The sequence below is a fragment of the Poecile atricapillus genome, chromosome 7, assembly GCF_030490865.1.
Source record: "Poecile atricapillus isolate bPoeAtr1 chromosome 7, bPoeAtr1.hap1, whole genome shotgun sequence".
Lineage (NCBI taxonomy): Eukaryota > Metazoa > Chordata > Aves > Passeriformes > Paridae > Poecile > Poecile atricapillus.
Window position 1 is genome coordinate 17,858,079 of NC_081255.1, and position 22,506 is coordinate 17,880,584.

The 22,506-nt window shown below is 39.3% G+C and overlaps 1 protein-coding gene across 1 annotated transcript; it reads right to left on the minus strand.

The window, feature by feature from the left end:
• Window positions 1-6,152: 6,152 nt before the first annotated feature.
• Window positions 6,153-22,056, minus strand: CDC7 (cell division cycle 7). Its single transcript, XM_058842775.1, has 12 exons — window positions 21,996-22,056; window positions 20,370-20,517; window positions 18,009-18,095; window positions 15,969-16,104; window positions 15,227-15,320; window positions 14,979-15,121; window positions 13,051-13,300; window positions 12,382-12,477; window positions 11,228-11,406; window positions 9,985-10,067; window positions 8,250-8,399; window positions 6,153-7,329 (listed from the first exon to the last, which is right to left on the minus strand). The coding sequence occupies exons 2-12, from the start codon at window positions 20,458-20,460 to the stop codon at window positions 6,953-6,955; spliced, it is 1,686 nt and encodes a 561-aa protein (XP_058698758.1). The 5' UTR covers window positions 20,461-20,517; window positions 21,996-22,056; the 3' UTR covers window positions 6,153-6,952.
• Between the last annotated feature and the right edge of the window lie 450 nt (window positions 22,057-22,506).

Sequence of the window (22,506 nt, forward strand, 5' to 3'; positions counted from 1 at the left end):
TCTAGAAAGACTTAATTCTGAACTGAGGAAAATAAAGCTTGACAACAAATGCTATGTTTCTGTTAACAGACCGACAGGATGATCTCCCTCCATCCAAGTGGGAGGATGTTAATGACTCGGTACAGTTTGTTTGATGGGAATTGGAATTTATTGTGATATCTGGTAGCATCTATCTTTCAGTTCTTCGTCTGTTTTGATAAGGAAAAAATCCTGCGCTGCTGTATCCAACTTCATTCCTCCTGATAAATAAGCTGCATATCTTTATAAACCATCAATTACCCTCTGTTTGTCAGTTTTATAAACTGGAAAAGATTATTGGGAAGAGAAAGGGAGGGTTGCAGCTCGTGTTGTGTGCAGGGCCCGACGGTGTCAGGGAGGCAGCTGAGGGCTCCTGCTGAGCAGGGAGTTGGGAAGGTGGACAGGGACACTCCACCAGGGCCCTTCCCCACTGCTGCCTCCAGACTGCAGCTCCTGCCCAAACCCTGCTGGCCCTGGTGTGAAGGAGCACCCGTGCACAGCACTGCCCTGTTCTCTGGGCCTGGGGAGCTGACTGAACCAGTGCTGCTGTTGAAGGATGTCTTCTGCTGGCTGGGAGAGCTGCCCTGCTTGTAACCACCACCTTGAGAGCCTGCTGTGGGCAGAGCTCCCTTGCTCAGTCAGATGTGATGCTTTTTTAACTCTGCCAGCTGCACAGCTTTTGGGACCATCGGTTTCCCCTGCCACAACACTGAAACTAGCGGAGGCAGGTGTATTTCTTGTGCTACCTGAATTTTACTTTTGATCTCTTTGAATGTAGTCCTAGTTTTTACAGAAGCCTGTCTCATAAATTCCAGTAAATTCACAAGGAGCTTTTTGCACTGGAAGATAGAAAATAGACCTGCTGGGACTAATCCAGACTACATGCACTTGGCTGAATCACAGCAATGTATTTCTCCCCTGGATACATTGAGACTTCTTTGAACATTTCAAATTAGCATTTCATTCAGGCTGATTCTAGTGATAGGGGATGAGTGACGTTAATATTTGAAAATTCTGTAGTAAATCTAATTTTCAGGTTTGCATGCCAAATCACAGCATGTTCTGAGGCACTTGAAGCTGACATATAGATCTTGTAGTTACAATTTAAATGTGTGGCTTGTCTCAGCATTTCATGCCCCTGATAAAAAAATGTTACAGGGTTAAAACCAGTGCGTTGTAAGCAGGATGTTATGGTTCCTTTGAATGGTACCTCACAGAACAAAACAATACCAATACCATCTCACAAGCTCTGATTATGGTCTATCACCACATAAAAAACAATTGGGCTGGTAATTTTAAATTTCTACCTCAAATTTTCTGGGAGGCCATGGGCAGAGTGATGCATATGCAGATTATGCTCTGATCTCCAGGTATCAGTATGTATTCACAAAGGGGGTGTGAGGGCAGGAGCTCAGTTCAGCTGAAGTGGCTCAGTAATGTCCTACCATATTCATTAGGTTCCAAAATGGCTAGAAACAGGAGGCCTTGATTAATCAATTTTATGTGCTCTACAGAAGTTGTAGGTGATGAATCTCCATGGAAAAGACTTCAAGGAAAAGCCCAACATTAGGTCTCCATTTTCAGCCCTGAAATAAGGCAAGGAATGCAGTTCTGGAGCACTGTTGGTCCAGTATATTTGTATCCTTGTCCAAAGTAATTTACTACGGATTTTACAGTCCTCTTTTTGCTGTCATGATAGAGGACTTACCATATTAAGTCATAATGCAGCAAATTAATAAAAGCATTGATTTTTAGCAAACAAGAAGCTGAGCTAACAAGGTAATTAAAACAGTCCTTTCTCCCCTCCCAGCATGGGCTGCCTGTGAGTACTTCAGAATATTGTGAGTTTTACAAAGACAGCTGGGGTAAATACCTATAAATTCAAACTGCACTGTTTCTTTCATTACGCAACTGCAATGAATGTGACTCAAGTTACAGAGTTACAGAACTAGTTGCAAGCAGATCTGCAATGGAAAACATATGCCAGATTGTGAAGGATCCCAGCAGGCAGTAACTGCTTGGCTGTAAACTGTGTGCAGGACAATTCTGCGTCCTGGTGATTTGTCCATAGTAAACTACCGCAGTTTAATCCATTAAAAGCGCTAAAAGAACAGAAAGATCCTCAGTATGGCTGAGTTCAAGAGGCATTTGGACAATGCTCTCAGGCACATGGTGTGACTCTTGGGAGGGTCAGGAGTTGGAGCTGATGATCCTGATAGGTCCCTTGCAGCTCAAGATATTTTGATTCCATGTGTCTTCTCTGCTGCAGTAAGTGAGCCATTGTAATCCCCTCACTTCAGGCATGTGGAAGGAGCCCCACGAGCAGCTAACACAGCCCACAGGAGTGGGCTGGCCATCACAAGGTGGAGTGATTTCTGGGAGTTTTGATAACAAGTCTGAAAAATTTTTATAGCTGAATATCAATTCAATGAAGGAAAAAGATGTGGAGCTGTTTATACAACAAGAAAAAAAGCTGGGTGTAGGATTTTGTGTCCTGAGATCCACACTACTGCCTCATCTCAGTGGTTTCCTCCTGACAGGTGTAAACTTGTGCCCTAGAAATTTCAGCAGTTCCATTGAAATCGACATTCCCAGATCTAGTAAGACAAGACTACAAACAAGAAAAGTGAAATGCTAAAGAACTCCAGAATTTCTTATCTATCAAGACCTGCCAAGTCCATCTTGGGGGGGTTGATAAGGGAACAGCTCTTTGGAACAAATAAACAGACAAGGATAGGAGTAGGACTCAAGAGGACTCCCAGGACACTTAGAAATAATTGGCACTTCTCACATAACACAGTAACACTTAAAGTAGCAAAAAGAATCATTAAAGACAAATGCCTTATAGCAATACAGAGTCCACCTGATACTCCAGTAGGGTTTTTTGGGGCAGGTGGTGAGAAAAAACAGTAACGGGAAGTACAAGGGAGGTTTTATCAATGAGCTGCCTGCTGCTACAACATGACCTGTACCATTCCTTATATCAATCATTAACCTTTCCTCATAAGATCCTGACTTTCTTTTAAAATGCCAGGTGTTAGGCTACATCCCTATCTTGTCATATCAAGAAGTCAAACTAATTATGCATTTTTTTCTTACAATTAGTTTGTTTATACCATATAAAATATAAGGATCAAATCAATATCTTAGGCAAAACATTTTTAGCACTAGAATTTTTGAAACAAAAGTTTAATTAGGTCTTAGATTAAAATCTGACTCTTCTGAAAACTATGGAAGAACTTTATGCAAGAAACTAAATAACATGTAACAAAACCACTCTCTTCCCTGCAATACCCCCACAGGAAGATGTCTTTCCATAAAAGGGATAAACAATACCCTGGGGAGACTCAGGAATGCATATAGTGGTTAGTTTTTAACATAATACAATAAACCATTGTATAGGGATAGCATTCTAGCAGTCAGTGGAGATGAAAGTAGAAAGGATTGAGTCAAGGAGAGGCAGAATTAAGCAAACAACAGGCATATTTAAAACCCCTTGGTTATCTAGGTTATGTGGATTCAAAATATCCAACTTATGGACCCTCAGCTCAGCAGTACCAGAATTTTTTTGTTACCAGGGTAACAAAACTCTATATGCTGGTCTTTGTAAGCATATGATCAAAGGGACTATCCAGTTTCCACCCACTGTGTGCAGGCTGCCAATTTAAATATTTACCACCCCTTGAACTGGCCAGCCAGGAACGCAGCAGCAGAGAGGAGCATGAACCATGTATGTACCGCCACTGAGCTGGGACATATTCTGTTTTCTGGATAAGCTACAAGAGAACACTGAAGCAAACATGCTGTGGCTACTTTAGCAGAATAATTTACTTCGTGCTCTAAAAAAAACAAACATCAGAAACACCCAGCACAACCAGAAAACCATTTGCAATTGTGCTGCAGTAAGAACATTGCTTTAGTAATGTCTCAAGAGAACCGTCCTTGCTTAAGGCCTTGCTAAGCCTACCACATGAGCTACATTGTTTCATTATAGACTAGGAATTCCTAAAGCCATTAAGTATTGATTTTCTTTAAAATGCTGTTATATTAAGTGATTTGAATGGTTAGTCATTTTCTCTACACAGCCAAGCTGTCTTTTAAATGTGGTGTAAAACTGAGCAGAAAAGAGAAAACTGGGTTGTTGGGGTTTTTTCTTTTACCTCTGTTGCCTTGTGTGGTCTGCCTTCATGAAGCAGAAAAGTTCAGGTGTACCATGCTAAATGCAAACATTATTTATATCACCTCCTTCAGAATACACCTCTTCATCACCAACAACTATATGAGGCAAACTCTAAAGATTTTTTCTTTCTTTGTATTTTGCTCACTAGTAGAATGTAATGGCCAGAAAGGTGCTAGGAAGATAAATATGTACTTGATATGTAAATAAATATTTACATTTGTTACCTTTTTCAATCAGGATGAACATAAACATGTCAGTTTCCTCACCTAGTCTGGCTTAGTAGGTAGAATAAACTAGTCTTCCCTATGCTAAATACCCAGGGGTATTTAGATTTGCTCCCAGCATTCTGCTCTCAGAATTCTATGTATCAGCTTCTATTCACCTCTCCAAGTCCATGCAGCTTTTTGCTGCTGTTTTTGGTTTCTGCCCAGTTTGTTACTAACCTTGTCATAGATGGAGTCCAGAACTTAACATTAACCCAGCTGTGGCCTCACAACCACTGAACATTTGTTGAAGCAATGTAATTTCTGTGCAGAACTTTTTCTAATTGCAGCTCTCTTGGTACAAGATTCATGTTCAGTTTATAAATATCTGAAATAATGTATTTAAAGGAATCTTAGTACTTGGCTCTTACCTATGGTTTTTAGAGATTCTTAGAAACACAGCAGAGAGAAGCAGAAAATCCAGTGACAACCACGGCTCAAGCCCCAGTGTTTTCTTGCTCTTTTCCTTCATTTTTTATTAAACATTTTACTGCTGGATTTCTTCTTCTGTAGAATGCAGCTAAAAGTACTTCCTTAGCAGATGCTAGCTCAAACACACTTTTTGCTTTATCCTTCCCCTTGAAAAAAAATTTTCCACATTTTAAATAGTTATCTGGAAGAAGGAATACCAGTGTGTTCTTCCAGCTTCTTATGGAATACACAGAGCTTAGAACTGTTCCTTACAAATTTCATTTACCCTTAATGTTTTGGTAAAAATACTATTAGCAATGATTTTTCCTTTTTGGCTATTGAATGCAGAGGTTAATTGCTGTTGGGCTGATGGAAGGGGCTGCTGAAGGCTGTTAGCAGGGAAGCTGAAGAGCTGAAGTTGCTTAGAAAGCTCACAATAGAAAGCTGACATATTTTTGCTTGCTGTCAGCTGATGCTCTCTTAAGACCATAGACAGCATGAGTGAATGTAGGAGGAAACAATACATCTGCAGACACTGGCAGACAGCATTGCTTGCCAAATTTGGCCACAGTTCCTTTAGATAAATAACTTCTCAGTGACGTGCTGTGTTGAAATTATATAAACAGCAAAAATTACAAGACCTGGGCCCCAGGGTCTTGAGGATTTCAAGATTTTCTGCAATCAATATTCTGACATCTGCAAATATTTTTCCTTAACAGCTGATGCCAGAAACAGAGCAACATTGCCATTATTTTCTATGTGTTCAAGGTTTTGAAAATACTGAAATCTTGTCTCTTCAGCCTCAGTCCTGGTCAGGATCTTTGCAATATCATAACCATCAGCTCATATGAGAAGGCTTTTACAACAGTTATCAAAGCAGCAATCTTTCCTCAGAATGGCCTAGAACCTCTTACAGCAATTCCATCAGCATGTCAATAACCATACATGGAAAAACACTACTGTTTTATTCTCCAGAATTATGAAGGTGTTTAGAGAAGCTTCTGTTGAACATAATGTAGCTTACTTTGCACATTGAAGATACAGGGTTTTCCTCCTTAGGAGCACACAACAGCTATCTAACTCTGTGGTAAGAGTTCTTTGATGATTAACATAGTTTCACTAAAACAGCCATACACACTAGAGTGATCCAGAAAGTGTCTTCTGTCACTGAGGAATTTATGCAGAAAACCAATGTGCAAGATTCCCTGAAAAGAAACATCCCACACGAAAACCTTACCTGACTTTTATAGAAACATCTCTAGACAAGTTTCTGAAGTTATAAAACCAAATCATTTATTGAACAGGTATTTTTTAAGAAATCAGTCTCCTTAAGAGAAATCAAACCTATACGTGGCACCCAAGACATCCTGAAGGCAGCAGCTGTGGAATGTTGAGTTACCCATGGCATTGAGGAAACATGGGCTATGCAAAATGAGAAACTGCATTTATTACTACTGCCTAAATAGGAAAGGCCAGATAGGAACAAAAATGTACTTTTCAAAGTTATGTTTTTCTTTTGATGATATAATCTCCAGCACCTGGTCTTTCCTCTAGCAACACTCCTGAAGTAATACTGTTCTCTGAAAATAGTCTGAACAAAATGAATACACTTTGTTCCATTTTCAGTCCCCCATGTACTAAACAAGAACAAAGCAGAGATATGAAAGTACAGAAAAAAAGTCTCTCAAACACTTTCCTATTTCAATCTTACCTTAAGGCAAACTTGTAAATTTTAAGGGAATGTCTTGAGAATTAAGCTTAGAGCTTAGGAAACTCTTTTTTTCTTTGTTGTTTTTGATCAAAGTTAACTTTCTTAGAGAACAGGTATGCACAGCAATAACCTCTCAGAAGTGTCTTAGGATAAGACCATGTTAGTGATGTTTATGTAACTTCTGCATCTGCAAATATTTCTTAAACTGACATTTGCAGTCTAACTGTACAAGACAAAATTTCAGTAGTTCAGAGCACAGTGTGATGTTTTTTCAATGAGTGTAAATGTTGAGGGCAACAAGGTAAAACTGCCTCAGTATTTCATTTCCACACAAAACATATGAAAGTAATAACAGAGTAAGTTATCTTCTCAGAGCCTTATGCACTTAAAAAAAGGATGCAGCAAAGCCTCTTTTGCAGTTATTCTTGTTGCAGGGTTTAAGTCTAGTAGCTTATCAAGTAGGTCATATGCTTCATCAGGAACCTGATCCCATCCTTTCATGTCAGTTGCCTTCATTTCCAAAGCACCATCACCTTCCTGAGAACCCTGTAAGTGTTGAATTTGTTTTCCAAGTGTCTCAGGAGCACAGGGTTTGTCTGCTGCAACTGGCAAATCTGTGCTATTTTCAGACCTGCTGGGCCCTTCCCCCTGAGATCTCTTACAGCTGCTATTTGTTCCTCTCAGCTTTTCACAGAGGGTTCGCAGGTTTTGAGATGGGACAACTTGGGTACACACAACGGATTTTCCTAGGGAAAAAAGTTGTATAGGAAGACACATTTTATTACACTTTCTATGCAACTCTCAAAGTAGAACCAGCATGAAAGAAAAAACATCCCAAATTATCGAAGAACCAAATCCACCCCCCATGCCTCCACACCAGCCCTGCTGTTACAGCAGCAGCCCCTGAAAATGCGAAGTTCCGCTCAGAACTAAGAGCTCTGGGTTATGTGAAGTTATGTAGTCACAGGTTGTCAGCCACTCTGTACACCAACTTTTTGCATTTCACCGCCATTTAAACAGAACTGAAGACAATTAAATACCCTGATTTTTACACCTCTGGAAAACAAAAATTGATGCTGGCAGTTACAAGTCCAGGTAGCAAATGCTGCAGCATTTAGCCTACAAGCAATTTGGGGAATGGTTATTTGGGTATTTTGTGTTTTGTGGTGATTGTGTCTTTTTTAAACAGGCCAGCTGTCAGGTATTGGGCTTTTAGCTTGTTTGTTTGCTTTACTAGGCCTTTTGGGGGAAGGACGGGGGAAAAAGCAAGGCTTACATCATCTAAATATTAAGTCATATTGACTTAAGCCTCCAGGCCAAATTTTGTAGGAATAGAAACACTGTCTCAAGAATTCTAACCAAACATTTAGTAGGAAACATTTAGTTGGCATACTTCACCTCAAGTAGCCCGGATTTAGTGAAAGGCAGTAAATAGACAGGTTGGGAAAGCTATGACATAAAGTACCCCATACACACATTGTAAAAGACCGAAAAACACAAAACTGTCTTAAAATCTGTCAATATAGACATGCAAAAAGTGTGATTTACTTCCAAAATTACTCTCAAAACTAAAAATACATTTATATACACAAAAAAAAATAATTTCTTGTAAATCACAGCATTAAGTAACATTCTCCCCCTTCCCCCATAATTAAGGTTTGCATACCAAAAGTTCTAGCAGCCTCAATGGTTTCTCTGGATCCACGAACTGTCATGATTTGTGCCAAAGCAGTTAAATCATCACTTGCTTTGAAAAATGGATACCGTCCACTGAGCAGAGAAAGGAATATGATTCCTGCAGACCACATGTCTATTGCTGCAAAGGAAAACAAATTTATTAACAACTAAACTCGTGATTTCATCACAAACAAAATCTCAACTTTCTTTAAAAAGAAATTATGATCTGAAAAGTTTCTATCAGCCAAGATTATGTTCTGAAGTACTTCTTAACTTTGGTCACATAGATAATACTTCAGACAAGAGTGGAAATTACTGTAACTAGATTGAAGAATAATTTCCTATTTTGATGCAGAGGGAGTGTTTTTCATATGAGTAATTCCATTAACTTGCTAAACTTAAAATGGACCAAAACAATGTTTGAAGTTGTTTTACCTGGGAAGATGACAGGGGGCAAATGAAGTGGCAGGTTTGATACATATTTAACTTTACTTCACATGAAGAAAACCTTATAAATATTAGTATTAGTCTACCCAGTTCTAATTAAGTTCTAATTTGTTGACATACAGCAGCAGCTCAGCACCACTGACTCAGTCCAGGGACGTCTGTGCCATACCCAAGGCTGGCTCCAGATTTACCCCCACTTTGTAATCCTGCTCCTCATTACCCTAGAGAACAGAAAACCATCTGAAAGCGTGTTTAACACCAGCATGTGACCAGGATTGCCCAGGTATGTCTTCTTTCTGCTTCAATTCTGTCTGGAGAGATTCAGAAATTGTCTAAACTCTTCCTAGATTTCTGGATGACTGCTAGCCCATAAAGCTGGCTGTTACAGCACAGACACAAGAACTTCAAACAAGCTGCCATACCTTTGAAATCCCAGTCATACCCACAGGACAGATGTTGTTTCAAACAGCAGTAAGATATCCAGGCATAAGCTGATCAAATATATTGTTAATTCTTATTGTAATTCTATTTTGAGTATGTATACACACTTCAACTACTAAAAATTAACAACTTTCTCAAAAGATATTCAGAAAAATATGGCTAAAAGCTTGTATTTTAAATCCAGTTTTTGAGAACATTTTTATTTTTGGGTAAGTCAGAACTCCTGGTCATATACCAAATGTTTAATGGGTAACTGCTTCTATTTGTTCTCCATCCTGCAGATAGGCACAACCTCTCCCATCTTGCCTGCACTAGCTAACGCATTAACCATCCCTCTGCCCTGCCCTGATATTTACCCAAACCATTGAATCTTATTAACTAAGTTTTAACACAGGAAAATGAAAATTTTAATTTAAAAAAATTATGACATTTACACACCAGCTATTTAAAGCAATAGCAAAAAGAAAAAAATTGATAAAAAGTCATTAAAGAATGCTTTCTAGAACACATTTGCAATTACACTATTAACTATGCCTGATATTGCAGCATATGTTACAACCTGCCTAGAAAAGGCTAAACATAATGTCCTCTCTCTCCAGAATTTATTCAAGATTTTTCTTGGATAAGTAAGGCAAGAAACTTCATAAAAAAATTATTTTTTTTAAAATATATTGTATTTAAACTTTTAATTAAAATCAGGAAATACTTGAAAAGCATTAGAAGGGATGGAAAATTAATTTCACAAGTTAAAAAATCCTCCCATAAAAAAGACAACAAAATATGCATAGGAATGAAAAGGTGAAAAAAGCCATTCATTTGAGTCTGTTGGGCAGTACCTGTGGTCTGAGTGGGGCATTTTGTTAATACTTCTGGTGCTCTGAATCCAGGTGTTCCTGCCCTGGGGGCCACTTGCTGACGCCTTGTAATAAGAGACAAATATATTTAGAACATAAAAGCTTATAATTAAGTTCTAAATTTAATAATATTTACTATTGTTTTTTAGGATATACTTGTGCAAGATGTGTAAACAGCCTAACCTGCTTTATTCAAGTCTTACAGAAGTTTGAAGCATCTTATCTGGCATAAAATTATAAGACAGACGTGTAATAGCCTTATTATCTATTATTTTGTATTTTAATTATATTATCTAGCATAAGAAAATACCAGAAAAATACTTATTGCATACTTAATTCACAATGACCTTTTTTTAGTTTCATCTAAGAGAAGTGTCACTTGTTAAGAGCTTGTTTTCATGGGGAACTTTGAAGTTGAGACTAATTAACCCAAGGCAAAAAGCATATCCTTGAATAAGGATGCTATGGCTTTGTGTTAGTCCAGAGCAAACTAAGGCTCGCTCTGAGTGCTGCCAAGAATTTACTTTTTGTTAGATTAACTAAAAGGTGTGAAGTTATTATTTTAAAAATCATGTGTGGATAAAAGACAAGAGTAGATCATAATCAAAACTACCTGTAGAGAGATGGCATGAGAACTGAACAGGCTGCCCAGAGAAGCTGTGGATGCCCATCCCTGGCAGTGCTCAAGGCCAGGTAGGACGCAGCTCAGAGAAACCTGGTCAAGTGGGAGTTGCCCCAGCCCATGGCAGGGGATTTGGAACAAAATGACCTTTAAGGTTCTTTCCAACCCAAACCATTAGTTTTTCAGATGAGCAAAACCAAAACAACCATGCTTCCTTTTTATTCTACATTTCATGATTTCCAGAATTCCAACAGTTGGTATAATTTAGGCCTATTAGGTAACTACTAAATGAGAGAATTTAGAACACTTTTCTAAGTGTTGTAATTAATTCAAGTGATTTTCTACAACACATGTAGGTGAATAAATAAATACAAAACCAAGAAAATAATTACCAGTGAATCTTTCTACCTGCAGATAGCAGTGAAATAATCCTTGAATTCCATGAACTATTCTTGCATAAAAAGAACATACTCGGTGTTTTAAGAGCTGTAGAGATCAAATGCTATCTTTTCACTTACTAAATCAGCAGTCTAGTAAATCAAAGTTTCTGACTTGGCTGGACAGCAGAGCAGACAATTTTACAGCATTATCAAAGCAAATTACCTTGAAAGGCAAACACTGCAAACTCTATCCGTTGCATAACAGTCACAGAGCAGGTTTAAAGGGCAACCACTGGCAGCTTTCCTGGCTGCCCCATTGCTCACAGTTTTGGTAGAAATAATCTTCTTCTTTGTTACTAACTTCTTGGATGAAACATCTATAATCTTTGATTGTTTTATGAGCTGCAATTGAGATATTTTAGAGAAGGTGACATATTTAAGAAGTTTCCCCTTACGTATAGATAGGACAATTCCTAAAACACTGACTTAACAGGTGCTCATGAACAAGAAGAACTTTAGAATAGACAGCAAACCTCTTTAACAATATCAAAAGTACTATAAAACAGACACTGGAACTTTCTAGATAGCCTGATTCCCTCCCCTTCCCCTTCAGAAGGCATTTTCAGTGTTTACCAAAAAACCAATACATATTAGATATTATAAAACTACAAGACAAGTATTTTTCAAGTTAGTATAGTGTTTCAAGATTTTTTTGGCTCAATGTGAGAATAAGAAAAAAAAATATGAGCAACACACAGACACTAAATACCATAAACCAAACCCTCTAATTCATTTGGGGTTTCCCGCTTGTCATATTAAATACTAAGTACAAAAAAACAGTTACAAGTTTTAGCCACAGCTTCAACTGCAAAATAATTTTTTAAAAAATTTTACAAGGTAAGTAGGCAGTGGTTGAGCACTGGAACAGGCTCCCCAGGGCAGTGGTCACAGCACCAGCCTGACAGAGCTCAAGAAGCATTAGGGCAATGCTCTCAGGCACATGGAGTGACTCTTGGGGTGTCCTGTGCAGAACCAGGAGTTGGACTTGATTCCCATCAAGGGTCCCTTCCAACTCAGCTTATTTTGTGATTCTATGATTAGCTGCACAGATAGCTGCATAGGAAAAAAGATTAACTTAGCATCCAAACAAGATCAGTAGGGAGACAACTACAGAACTCATTGTTTAAGAGCTTCAAGAGGTACTGAAATGAATGAAAAATTCTTTGATCCTTTCAAGAAAGACACATTTAATAGTCTGCTCAGAAATCTTTATTTCCATAGCATTCTGGAGCAGTGCTCATTCTTACAGAACAACCAGTTCCACAATTTTTAAAAAATGCAGCAGATTGATCCTGCTGATGAGTCAATACTTCTTACTTTTGTGCTTGAGTTCTCCTGGTATGTGGAGCTATAGACATTGAAATTCCTCTCTCCGAAGACAGAGCGCTGGACAGAATGGTGCACAGAGTCCTCCTACAATACCAACAACAAGGACAATAAGGATCCTTATTTTGATATTTTGATCCTGTTTGACAGGCATCTGGGTACTGACAGTTCAAAAAGAAAAGTGTAGAATGTCATAAAACAAGAACAGCGGCATGTAAGTCATTTTCAGGCATCAGTTTACTGTGAATGAAGAAACATCGTCTAGACAGAACAGCAAACATGTTTACAAAACCAATCACACCTCCGAAGTGTCCCAAGACAATCTCAGTGTAGTCTGTGCTGCATTTGTTATGCAACTAGTAACTAAACATAGGTGAATGATTATTGGCTTGGGGAAGAGTTTCACCATCCGTGTCTCTGAAAAAGGATTTAAGGCTGTCTAAATAGTAACTTATGCTAGGGTTTTATACAGCCTTCAGCACTCTATTACATCTAACAGATAATGATGAAGCCAATAGTTATGTAGAAGTAGCTCCTTAGATATGAACACTGTGATGCTGTGCAGGCTCAGCTTCTGTGCAAGTACTGCATCTCCCCCTGTTGGAAGAAGGAACACATTAAACATATACAATAGCACGTATAATGAAAGAGATTGAGAACCTTTCCTCCTTTTCCTTGTTTCATCTGCACTTTTGAAAGTGAGCTGGACCTTCTATCAGCTGCTTTTGAGGCTGACTGTTGAGCTATCTGTTTAGGTGCTGCGACACAGACAGAAACCCCATTTCTCAAGGCTACAGCAGGATTAGTTTGCAAGCAACTTCCCTGCTGGTCTTCAGAGTGGGCAGATTTAAGAAGCTCAATTTTCGTATCAGGGGTTCCTTGTGCCAAGCCAAAATCTACCAAGGCATACCTGAAAAGAAACAAATTCAGAATCAGGAGTCACAAAGTATCTATTAATCATTCAATTTACTATTCATTACTTATCTTCCTTTCACATTTCATTCAATATTGCTTATCTGTACTGTTGCCAGCATCACAGTCCTATGTTCTTCCTTCTCCTCCTCCTGTGTTGATAGCACTCATCTCACGTATCCCCTCAATGTTTTTACCCTATACCACTGTTCATTGTTTCTTGTCCCAAAATCTTCTCAAACACATTCTTCCTCAAAAGATGTTAAAAAAGGTATTTCCAGCAACTCCTTTTTTGAAGTTCTAGTCCTACAGCCCTGATCTTCAGCCAGCAGTCATGTACAAGTGACTTGACTCTTGCCAGGACTCTCACAGGCAGAGGACAAAGGTGGCAGTGAAGACAGACCAGACCAACAGGGCTTAAAGTTTTGCCAGACTGCTGGCAAATACTACTGGAATTTATTTTAGTCTTCAAACAGGTAAGACTACATTAGTTCACACTTCAGATCTGTCTCTAAAAGAATTTACCTATAGCCAGTACAGAGATAATCCATCTGTCCCTGAGTCTCAGACTTAACTCCATGCTTCTAAATGAAAAGTAGAGATTAAGGCTCAAACAAATGCTGGAAGAGCAAAATGGCAGAACATACTAATTTTGACAGATTAAAAAAAAAAAAAAAAAATCACTATTTCTCAACTTATATGCTTGTGGTTTGGAGAAATGCAATCAAATCTCCCCTATTAATTTTCACTGCAAAGAATCACAGAAACATTTAGGCTGGAAAATAGCTTTAAAATCAAGTCCAACTGTTAACCCTGCTCTGCCAAGTCCCACAAAACCATGTCCTTAAGTGCTGGATCTACAGGTCTTTTAAATCCCTCTAGGGATGGTGACTCAACCCCTTCCCTGGGCAGCTCATTACAATGCTTGATAAACTTTTTTCTAATATTGAACCTAAACCTTCCCTGGTGCAACTTGAGGCCATTTCCTGTCATCACTTTTTACTTGGGGATGTGCATCCTGCTACAACCTATCAGTGCTTTGCCTTGGACACACTCCAACACCTCAGTGTCTCATCTGTACAAGCACAATGCTCACAAATACAGCTGTAGGACTGCTAGCACTGAAGCATCCTGTCCATTTCAGCTCTTCACATAGAAGCAGTAACTCACTTTCTACAATCTTTAAATTTTGTAACTTGCAGGCAAAAGAGCCAACCCTACTATTTATAAACATTAATTCAATGTAAGGTGAAAAGAGCCCAAAGCCATCTATCTTATCTGTATCAGTTTTACTCTATCTACTATTAAAAATGTACAAAGATCATTCTATGCATCACAAGTTACAATTTAACTTTCTTTTTAAAAAACACCCATATTTTATTCTTCTCATTTTTATTTGAAAATGTAGTGCTTAGTAGTAAAAATCTTCATTTTATCAGGTATTTGTCACTCTATGAAGCAGATATTCCATTAAGTAAAAAAAAAAAAATAAAATTCCTCCCTTCTTAAGTCCCTTAACAGTGAAAGAAAAATTTTACAAATAAAACCCCATGTTTTTAACTTTATTATTTAAGCACATGTTATGCAGCTGGAAGGAAAGAAGCCTAAAAGCCTAATTGACTCTGTTCTGCCAAGGCACACATCCCCAGATGAGATCACAGTATGGCCAGACTCACTTTTTTAGCTGCCTGTTGTAGAGGAAGTTGCTGGGCTTGACGTCACGGTGAACAATACCGAAGTGATGAATGCGCCTCAGTGCTTTAAACAGATTAAACATGTATTCCCTCACTTCTTCAAAGGAAAGGGAGTTCAAAATGTCCTGAAAGATTATTTGTAATTTGTAGAATCGTGGAATAATTATAGAATAGTTATGCATCTGCTTTTAATTAAATGCTTTACTAGATATCAAAAGTCTGAGACTCACCAAGAAGGATTCATGCTCCAGATATGGCATAACAATAACAACATGATCATTTTTCCTGAAACAGTATTTAAGTCCCATAACATTATCTTGCCCCCTAGAAGAAAAGTAATGTTATTGAACAACAACCAGAAGATGGATGCTTATTTTCCTTTATGTCTTAAAAACTTCAGTCAGGCTTTCTTTTATAATTCTAATTTATATTTTGACAGCAGTCTTATCAGTAACTAATCAATAGTTGTGCTCTTGCTGCTCAATGCTATGTTCCATTTGAACTCCATTTCATGCTCCATTCTGCAGTTTGGAATGAGAACTCAGCAGATTATCTGTGGGGCTGTGGTTTGTAGTTACCACTGCAATTAATATAGGCCCTGACTTTCATGATCTTTCTATACTTTAAGAAGGTGCTATTCCGCACACTCTGCCAACAAGTATTCATTCCTAAAACCACATTTTCTAATGAAGTGATTCTTTTTTCCAAGCATTTCAGAACAGGAACTTTGTTACCACAGAAATATATAATGGAATTTCTCAGCTGGTAAATAGAGCACCACCCCCCCAACTGAGACTAGCAGCAAAGGGCATCCATTACAGGTGAGATGCTCCTTTTGTTATTTGCCCTCAATAAAAAGAATATACATGAGTGTGGTTAAAAATCAAGAGAAGTGCCAAAACTTAAGAAGTACAGAACGGTGAGACAACGTTCACCAGTTTAGTCATAGCAATCATTTTTTTGTTTATGTACCCTGCCACTGTGAGGCACTGAAGTTCAGCAGCTATTCGCAGAGGGTGGCTGGTTGGAATCAAATGTTTCAGAGCCATTTGTTCCTCATGTCCTGTTTGTAGCTGTGCTGTGGCCAAGTAAACAGAACTAAAAGTACCTGTAAACAAAGGAGAAAGACATTGTCTTCAACATTTTTAATTAGGTCAATGCAGATTTTTACAGAAGTGATCTAACTGTTCACAATCCTGCAGTACACTTGGTACTACATCAAAAGCAGGCTCTGGAAGAGAAAAACCCAGTTCTTTTTTTCTACTACTGAATATACTGATCTTGTATACAAGTTTTTTATGTCAGTAAAAATGCAAATATAACACTGTCTAACTTGTTAGCCTGGGACACAGTGCTCTTTGAATGTAAATTTCTTATCTTTGATTTGCTTTCTTGTTTAGGTAGCTTACTTTCATCTGACATCTAACTCCTCTCCCTACAATGTAAGAGGACTATACAATGCTAATCTGGAAAGCACTGCTGGTGCTATTCAAAGCACTTCTGAAATTGCTACATTTTCCTTAATTCTGTACCTTATCTATAAAGTAAGGCTTCCAACATGATGTGTAACTGCACTGTTTACTTGCCCAGAGCATTTTACCACATCCAGTGTGATGCACTTGCTTGAGGAAGGGAGTATTGGGACTGTATGATAAACTTACCCAGCCATTTAATTTTAAGCATATCCTAATAAACCTCTTAGGAGGTTAATTTATCCTAATGACCTGAGATATCTGAACATACAAGTTGAACTGTTCTTCCATATGAATAAAGAATGGAAATTACTTTTAAGTTTAAATAATGTGTTTGCCTCATGCTGGTTCAACAGTCTGAGTGCAAACATTCATCAAAATGCCAGCAAAATCTAAATACTTCATGCAACCATTAAAAAAAATCCTCAAACAACTTAGAGACCCATACCTTCAACAGAACTGATTGCAGTAACAAGGGCTACCGAATGACTTCAGACATTATGTTTGGTGGTGAGAACTGTTAAAATGAAAGTGATTCCAGAGAGGAATCCTAAGTTGAAGCTTGTTTTCTCATGATGTTGCTGAACTGCAAATGGTATTTTTTTAGAAACATTGTTTGCTCCTAAGAGTAAAATCTGAGTACTAGTCATAACCAGAAGTTTTGTTTAATTACACCTTTTTATGATAGGTACAAGTCTATTTTTGAAATTTTTGAAATTTTACATTCCTGTGGGGAATGGAGCTGGGGAGTTTTTAAGTAGTTTGCCAAAAATTCTTAGACATCTAACCTGCTGCACAGAAATTCCATCACAAAACAGATGCTAAACAATCCAGCTTCCCATCACCATCCTTTGTTTTAGAAGTGTGGAGTGTCACAGAGCATTTCAGAGATTAAATGGGTGAAGTTTCAAAAAGTGTTGAAATCCCACATTCAGAAGTACCTGAATCTATTTATAGCCATGCCTGACACTAATTTAAGGTATTTGCAATACTGTCTTGTTGAAGGCAAGGTGAACACAAGTATTCTAAAATTTGATACTGTATGTCTTCCAAAATAAAAAAGTCCTTCATTTTTTATGTAAAGCAGCTACAACCTTTCAGTTTCCTCATCTATTTCTGCCCAAGAGATTTTAGTGGAAACAAAGCTAGCTTAAGGAACACCAATTATGTCAAAACATAGCTACATTTAAGTAGATTTCGCACGTAAAGGAGAAAAATAATGGATTTTTAAGACTATTTACTTTAGTCTACCTCAAAAAGTTTTTAGTTGCCAAAATTGGAATGTTGTTTTTTCAAAAGGCTTTAATATACCAGATTTTTCAAGAAAATATCTTGAAAATGTTCCTAATTCATACATTCAGCAACATATTAGAATTATGTGTGCTCAGCAGCATATTAGAATTCCTACAGAGACCGTGTAGTAAGTCAAAAAAAGGCATTTGGCTTAAATTGTGTATATTGGAATCTTAGATTTATACTTTTTAAGTTAGAAATGCCAAAACAAATTTTAACTCTAAGCAAGATAAAATTAAACATTTACCTTCTCCAATTTTTTCCTTTATTTTGAACACATTTACAAGCTGTGGCACTGCTTCATAAAGCTTTTCAATATCTTTTTTTACTGCTGCTGTGGAAAGAATGGAGAAAATAAGTTAGAAATTTTTTGACTCAATATCTGATCTATATTGGAGATCACAAATTACACTTCATGGGACTGTGGATTCACATACACAGAGGAAAAAACAGCACAAAGGTATCTTATCCTGCTAACATTACCATGTGGACACTTGATATTGTTGTTCTTTATCACACTCCTTTATAAGCTGCAGCATTTAAACAATTATTTTTTGCTTATCTGACACATAACAGATTCTGAGAGGGCAGCCTTCTGGATCGTAGGACACCTACAGCTCATCACTAACTGTTTACGTGGGATTTGCAACAGCAATTTGACAAAAAACAAAACTGTAACAGTTGTTTCTGTAAGCACAGGTGCAAATCCATCAGATGCAAATCACAAATACAGAAAAATAATTGTTTTGTAGATATTTTTAAGATTGGTAATGCAATCTTTCCCAATATTACTTAAAATAGTGGGCATCAAAGCCCATGTTTGCTCTGCATTTAGGCTGCTGCACCTCATGCTGCAATCACTAGATGGCACGACAAGGATGCTGTACTGCATTATTTCAAAAAAATCATGTAGCTTTCCATTCAGTTTACAAATCCTTGTTGTTCAAGTGTTTTCTATACCCCACATAAGAATCCACTTCTTTTGAAGCTATCAATTATGTAGAGGCTGTGACTAATTTCTGTGAAGCAGGGGAAAGAATATTTCAGAATACAGAGCTAAACACAAACTGGTATTTGAAAAGTCAATCAAATGAAAAAATGTGTATACATTTTCCATCCCAAAAATAAATAATAAATTAAATTTAGCATAAACAGGTAAATTGCAATGTATTGTATATGTAAACATGGACTATGTTCACCAGGACAGCAAATCATACGCAATAAGAACTTAAAAAAAAAATCACAGATATGCTGGAATCAAATTATGGATTAGCATGCAGCCCTAGCCTTCTATGTAGCTTACTTTAAACAACAACAAAAATTCCCTGAAGAACACTTTCTTCCTGCTTAAAACCCAATAAATCAGCTATTAATTCAAGTTACAGTCACCTTTCAATTTTAATTTATTTCAAAAATTTTTAAAAACCAACATACTAAAAATGCTTCTGAGAACTGAAACCTGCTGCCTCTTTTACTATCCATTTATATTCCTTTTTTTCCTTTAAGTTGTTCTCTCTGCTTCTTCAAATTGTTTACTTTGGGAAATACTTCAGGAATGAGAATGTCCTAAGGTATATACTAGCAATCACGGAAAACTAACTCAACAACTGTTACAGAATCTGCCAGATACTCCATTTTGTCCAACACTGAATTCAGATTCCTCCCTGGAGAAAGTTGAAGCTTTCAGACCATTTCAAGCAGGGTGGCAGAGGCTGCAGTGCCTACCCAAGGCACTGACAGCATTTAGGAACTCAGTACAGCTGTGAAAGAGAAGTGCTGTAAAGTCAGTGACTGTCCTTGCTGAAAGACAGCAGTATAAACATCACCTGGTCAGTTCTGGGGGCCTGAATCCTCAGCTGGGTATAGAGAACATACAGCCATTGTGCCATCAGGATAATAACACTAATAATATTAGCCAATATTTTCTATAAGCATATTTTAAAGTGATTTCTCTTCATATTTGCAAAGCAATACAAATTCAGCATCAATCTGGGTATGGATGAGCAGGAGCCTGAAAGAGGACTATATATTTTTTTAAAAATCAGAAGCCATTATATCTATAAACTGCCTGACCATCAGGGATTCATGAGCAAGCACTGTACAGAAAGTGAAGACTCAGGTACACAAAGAGACTCAGAAACAACCAATAAAATAACTATCAGAGCACACAATCTTAGTTCAGCTTCTACAAAGAGAAGCAAGAAGAGTGTTTTTATGGACATAAACACATCTAAAGATATTGAAGCATAAGGCTGGCGATTATGTAGATTAAAAGGCAAAATACTGGCTTTGTGTATTTGTCTGGTCAGTTTAATTCTCAAGGGCTGGCTTTTTTTTCATTCTGGCATTCTCTTACATGTTCTGTAATACATAAATAGTAGGTTTAGCAAACTGTGACAAAATACTGTTGCTGAAGTTTTGTAATGCACCACCAGCAGGAATAAACTTAAAATCAAAAGCCACCTCAAATGTTTTAATTTCATTAATTCTTTATGAATCAGGATCACATACAGACAGGCTTATAATCAATACTGAAATTTCCCCTAAGTGGTGTAACAGCATGTCAGCAACAAAATACAATGTTCACAGTCCCTATTTCAGCACATACCTGAAAGCTTGTTCTGCTCAAGATTCCCATGGAAGTCTTCAGCCTGCTGAGGGTGCTGTTCATCACAGGGAGACTTCAACACCGTCTCCATCACAAAACAAGTCTCAAGTAAAAAAAATTCAAGACTTCAAGGGCCACTTCTGGACACCTGGGGGAGCAAGTATATCTGGTAAGACACTTCCTAGCCCTGCACTCAGCTCCTGAGATGAGATTTAGGGAGACTGAGAAGTTCCTCTGTGCTACCTAAAATAGTGTCACCCACCATCCCAGTGAAACAGTAAACCAGTAAAGCAATGAGGATAGAGGGAGGAAGGGATGGAAGACTGCAGGATAAGCCTAAATACAACTGATTTTCATTTCTCTTGTTTCCTCGTTCACATTAAAGCATTGTCTTTTCCCTGAAGTTTTCTTTGAAAGACAAGCAACAGATGTACACAGAAATAGCTGCACTGCACACTGCAAAAGCTATAAAAAGCCAGAAAATAGGAAAGAAATTATAAGAGAAAAAAATACCATCTCCGTACAAGAGATCCGTCCCTCCTAGATACATTCAACATAATGTGTAATTATTCACTGCCCTCTCAGCACAAGAAAAATAGAATATGCTTATTCTGAAATGCTTCTTCACAGATCTTGGAAACACTACGTAACCATGTGAACTAGTAAAGTCCACTCATATTGTACACTCAAAAAAAACCTGATAATCCCTTTTCAGGAGCAAGAGTGGCAGGGATTCCCAGGGCAGAACAGCCAGTGATAAATGAGCCTGGAAGCAGCAGCTCTTACAATTACTCAAAACTGGTTCCATCCAGAAACTTTCCTTCCTTGTTACTTTGCCAAACCTTCCAAGTATTGGATGAACTTTTCCACACGGGGGAAGCAAATTCTGAAAAACTCCAGATGAAAGAATGCATGTTTCAGCTATGGAGCTAGAAAGACATTTTGCCCCCACAGAATTTGAGCTACCTTTAGTCTGTCATCCTTGGGTAACAACAGGGACAAGAGACAGAAGCCGTCTCTTTTGAGCCCCGTTTTTGCGGAAGTTTTGATGGAGACGGACTTGGAAACTACTGGAACGCGGTTAGAGATGGCTCTAGTCTCTTACAGGTAGCCACTCCCTCTGCTAGTGTGGAATAGGCAGAGTAGCGTGTTCCAATCGTGTACCGCCATGGCCTCAGCAGCAGCACCGGGACTGCAAGCTAGCACACACTGACACAGAACATCCGTGTGCTACAGGACGGCCGAGAGCCGCCACACATCCACAGCCCCGGCCATGTCACCAGTGCCACACAAAGCGGGAACACCCGCACCTCGTCACTGCCTCTACGGGACAGCCCCAGCCAGCGAGGCCCCGGGCCAAGCGCACGCCGCGAGCTTCCCCACCGGCCCCGGGGCTCACGGGCGGCCGCAGCGGGGTGCAGACGGGCCCTTGGGGCGGGGTGCAGACGGGCCCTTGGGCTCCCGCCTAGAGCCGTCGCTCAGCCCCACTCCGGCCGGGCAGGAGAGCCGGCCCCGCGGGGATGGCGGGCACCGAGGGGCGGAGGGTGCGCGGAGCGGGGTCCCCAGAGGAGCGGGGGGTGAGGGAGGGGAGGGAGCGGGGCCGCGGCCGCGCGGACGGGCACTCACGCGGACACCGGCGCGCGCCGGGGTTTTGCTGCTGCCGCCTTTCGCCGCCCGCGCGCCGCCGCCAATCCCGGCCCTCGGCGGAAGCGGCGGCCCCGGCCAATGGCGGCACCGGGCGGGGAAAGGCGCGCTGCCATTGGCCGGCCGGAGGGGCGGGGCCCGGCCGGAGCGGCGCGCGCGGGGCGGAGCGGGGCCCGGCGCGCGGAGGGGCCCGTGACCCCCCCCGGACGGGAATTGCCCGCGGTTTCCCGGCCTAAAGCGATATTTGTCCCTTAGATTTGTTTTTCTACGTGTGATTACTGCGAAATAATCCAGCCCCAAGTCCCCAGTAAGCTCTCGTTCTCTTTAGTTCCGCTGTAAATTCAGTCAAAGGGCCCAGAGGCCAAGGAGTGGCTCCACCTACACCATTATAACGGGGGAACAGCTTGGCTTGCGGCTTTGCCTGATGCCTGGTTACACAGCAGAAAGGATCGCACAGAATACGAAATTAAATGCGCATCTTGGTTCTGGTCTG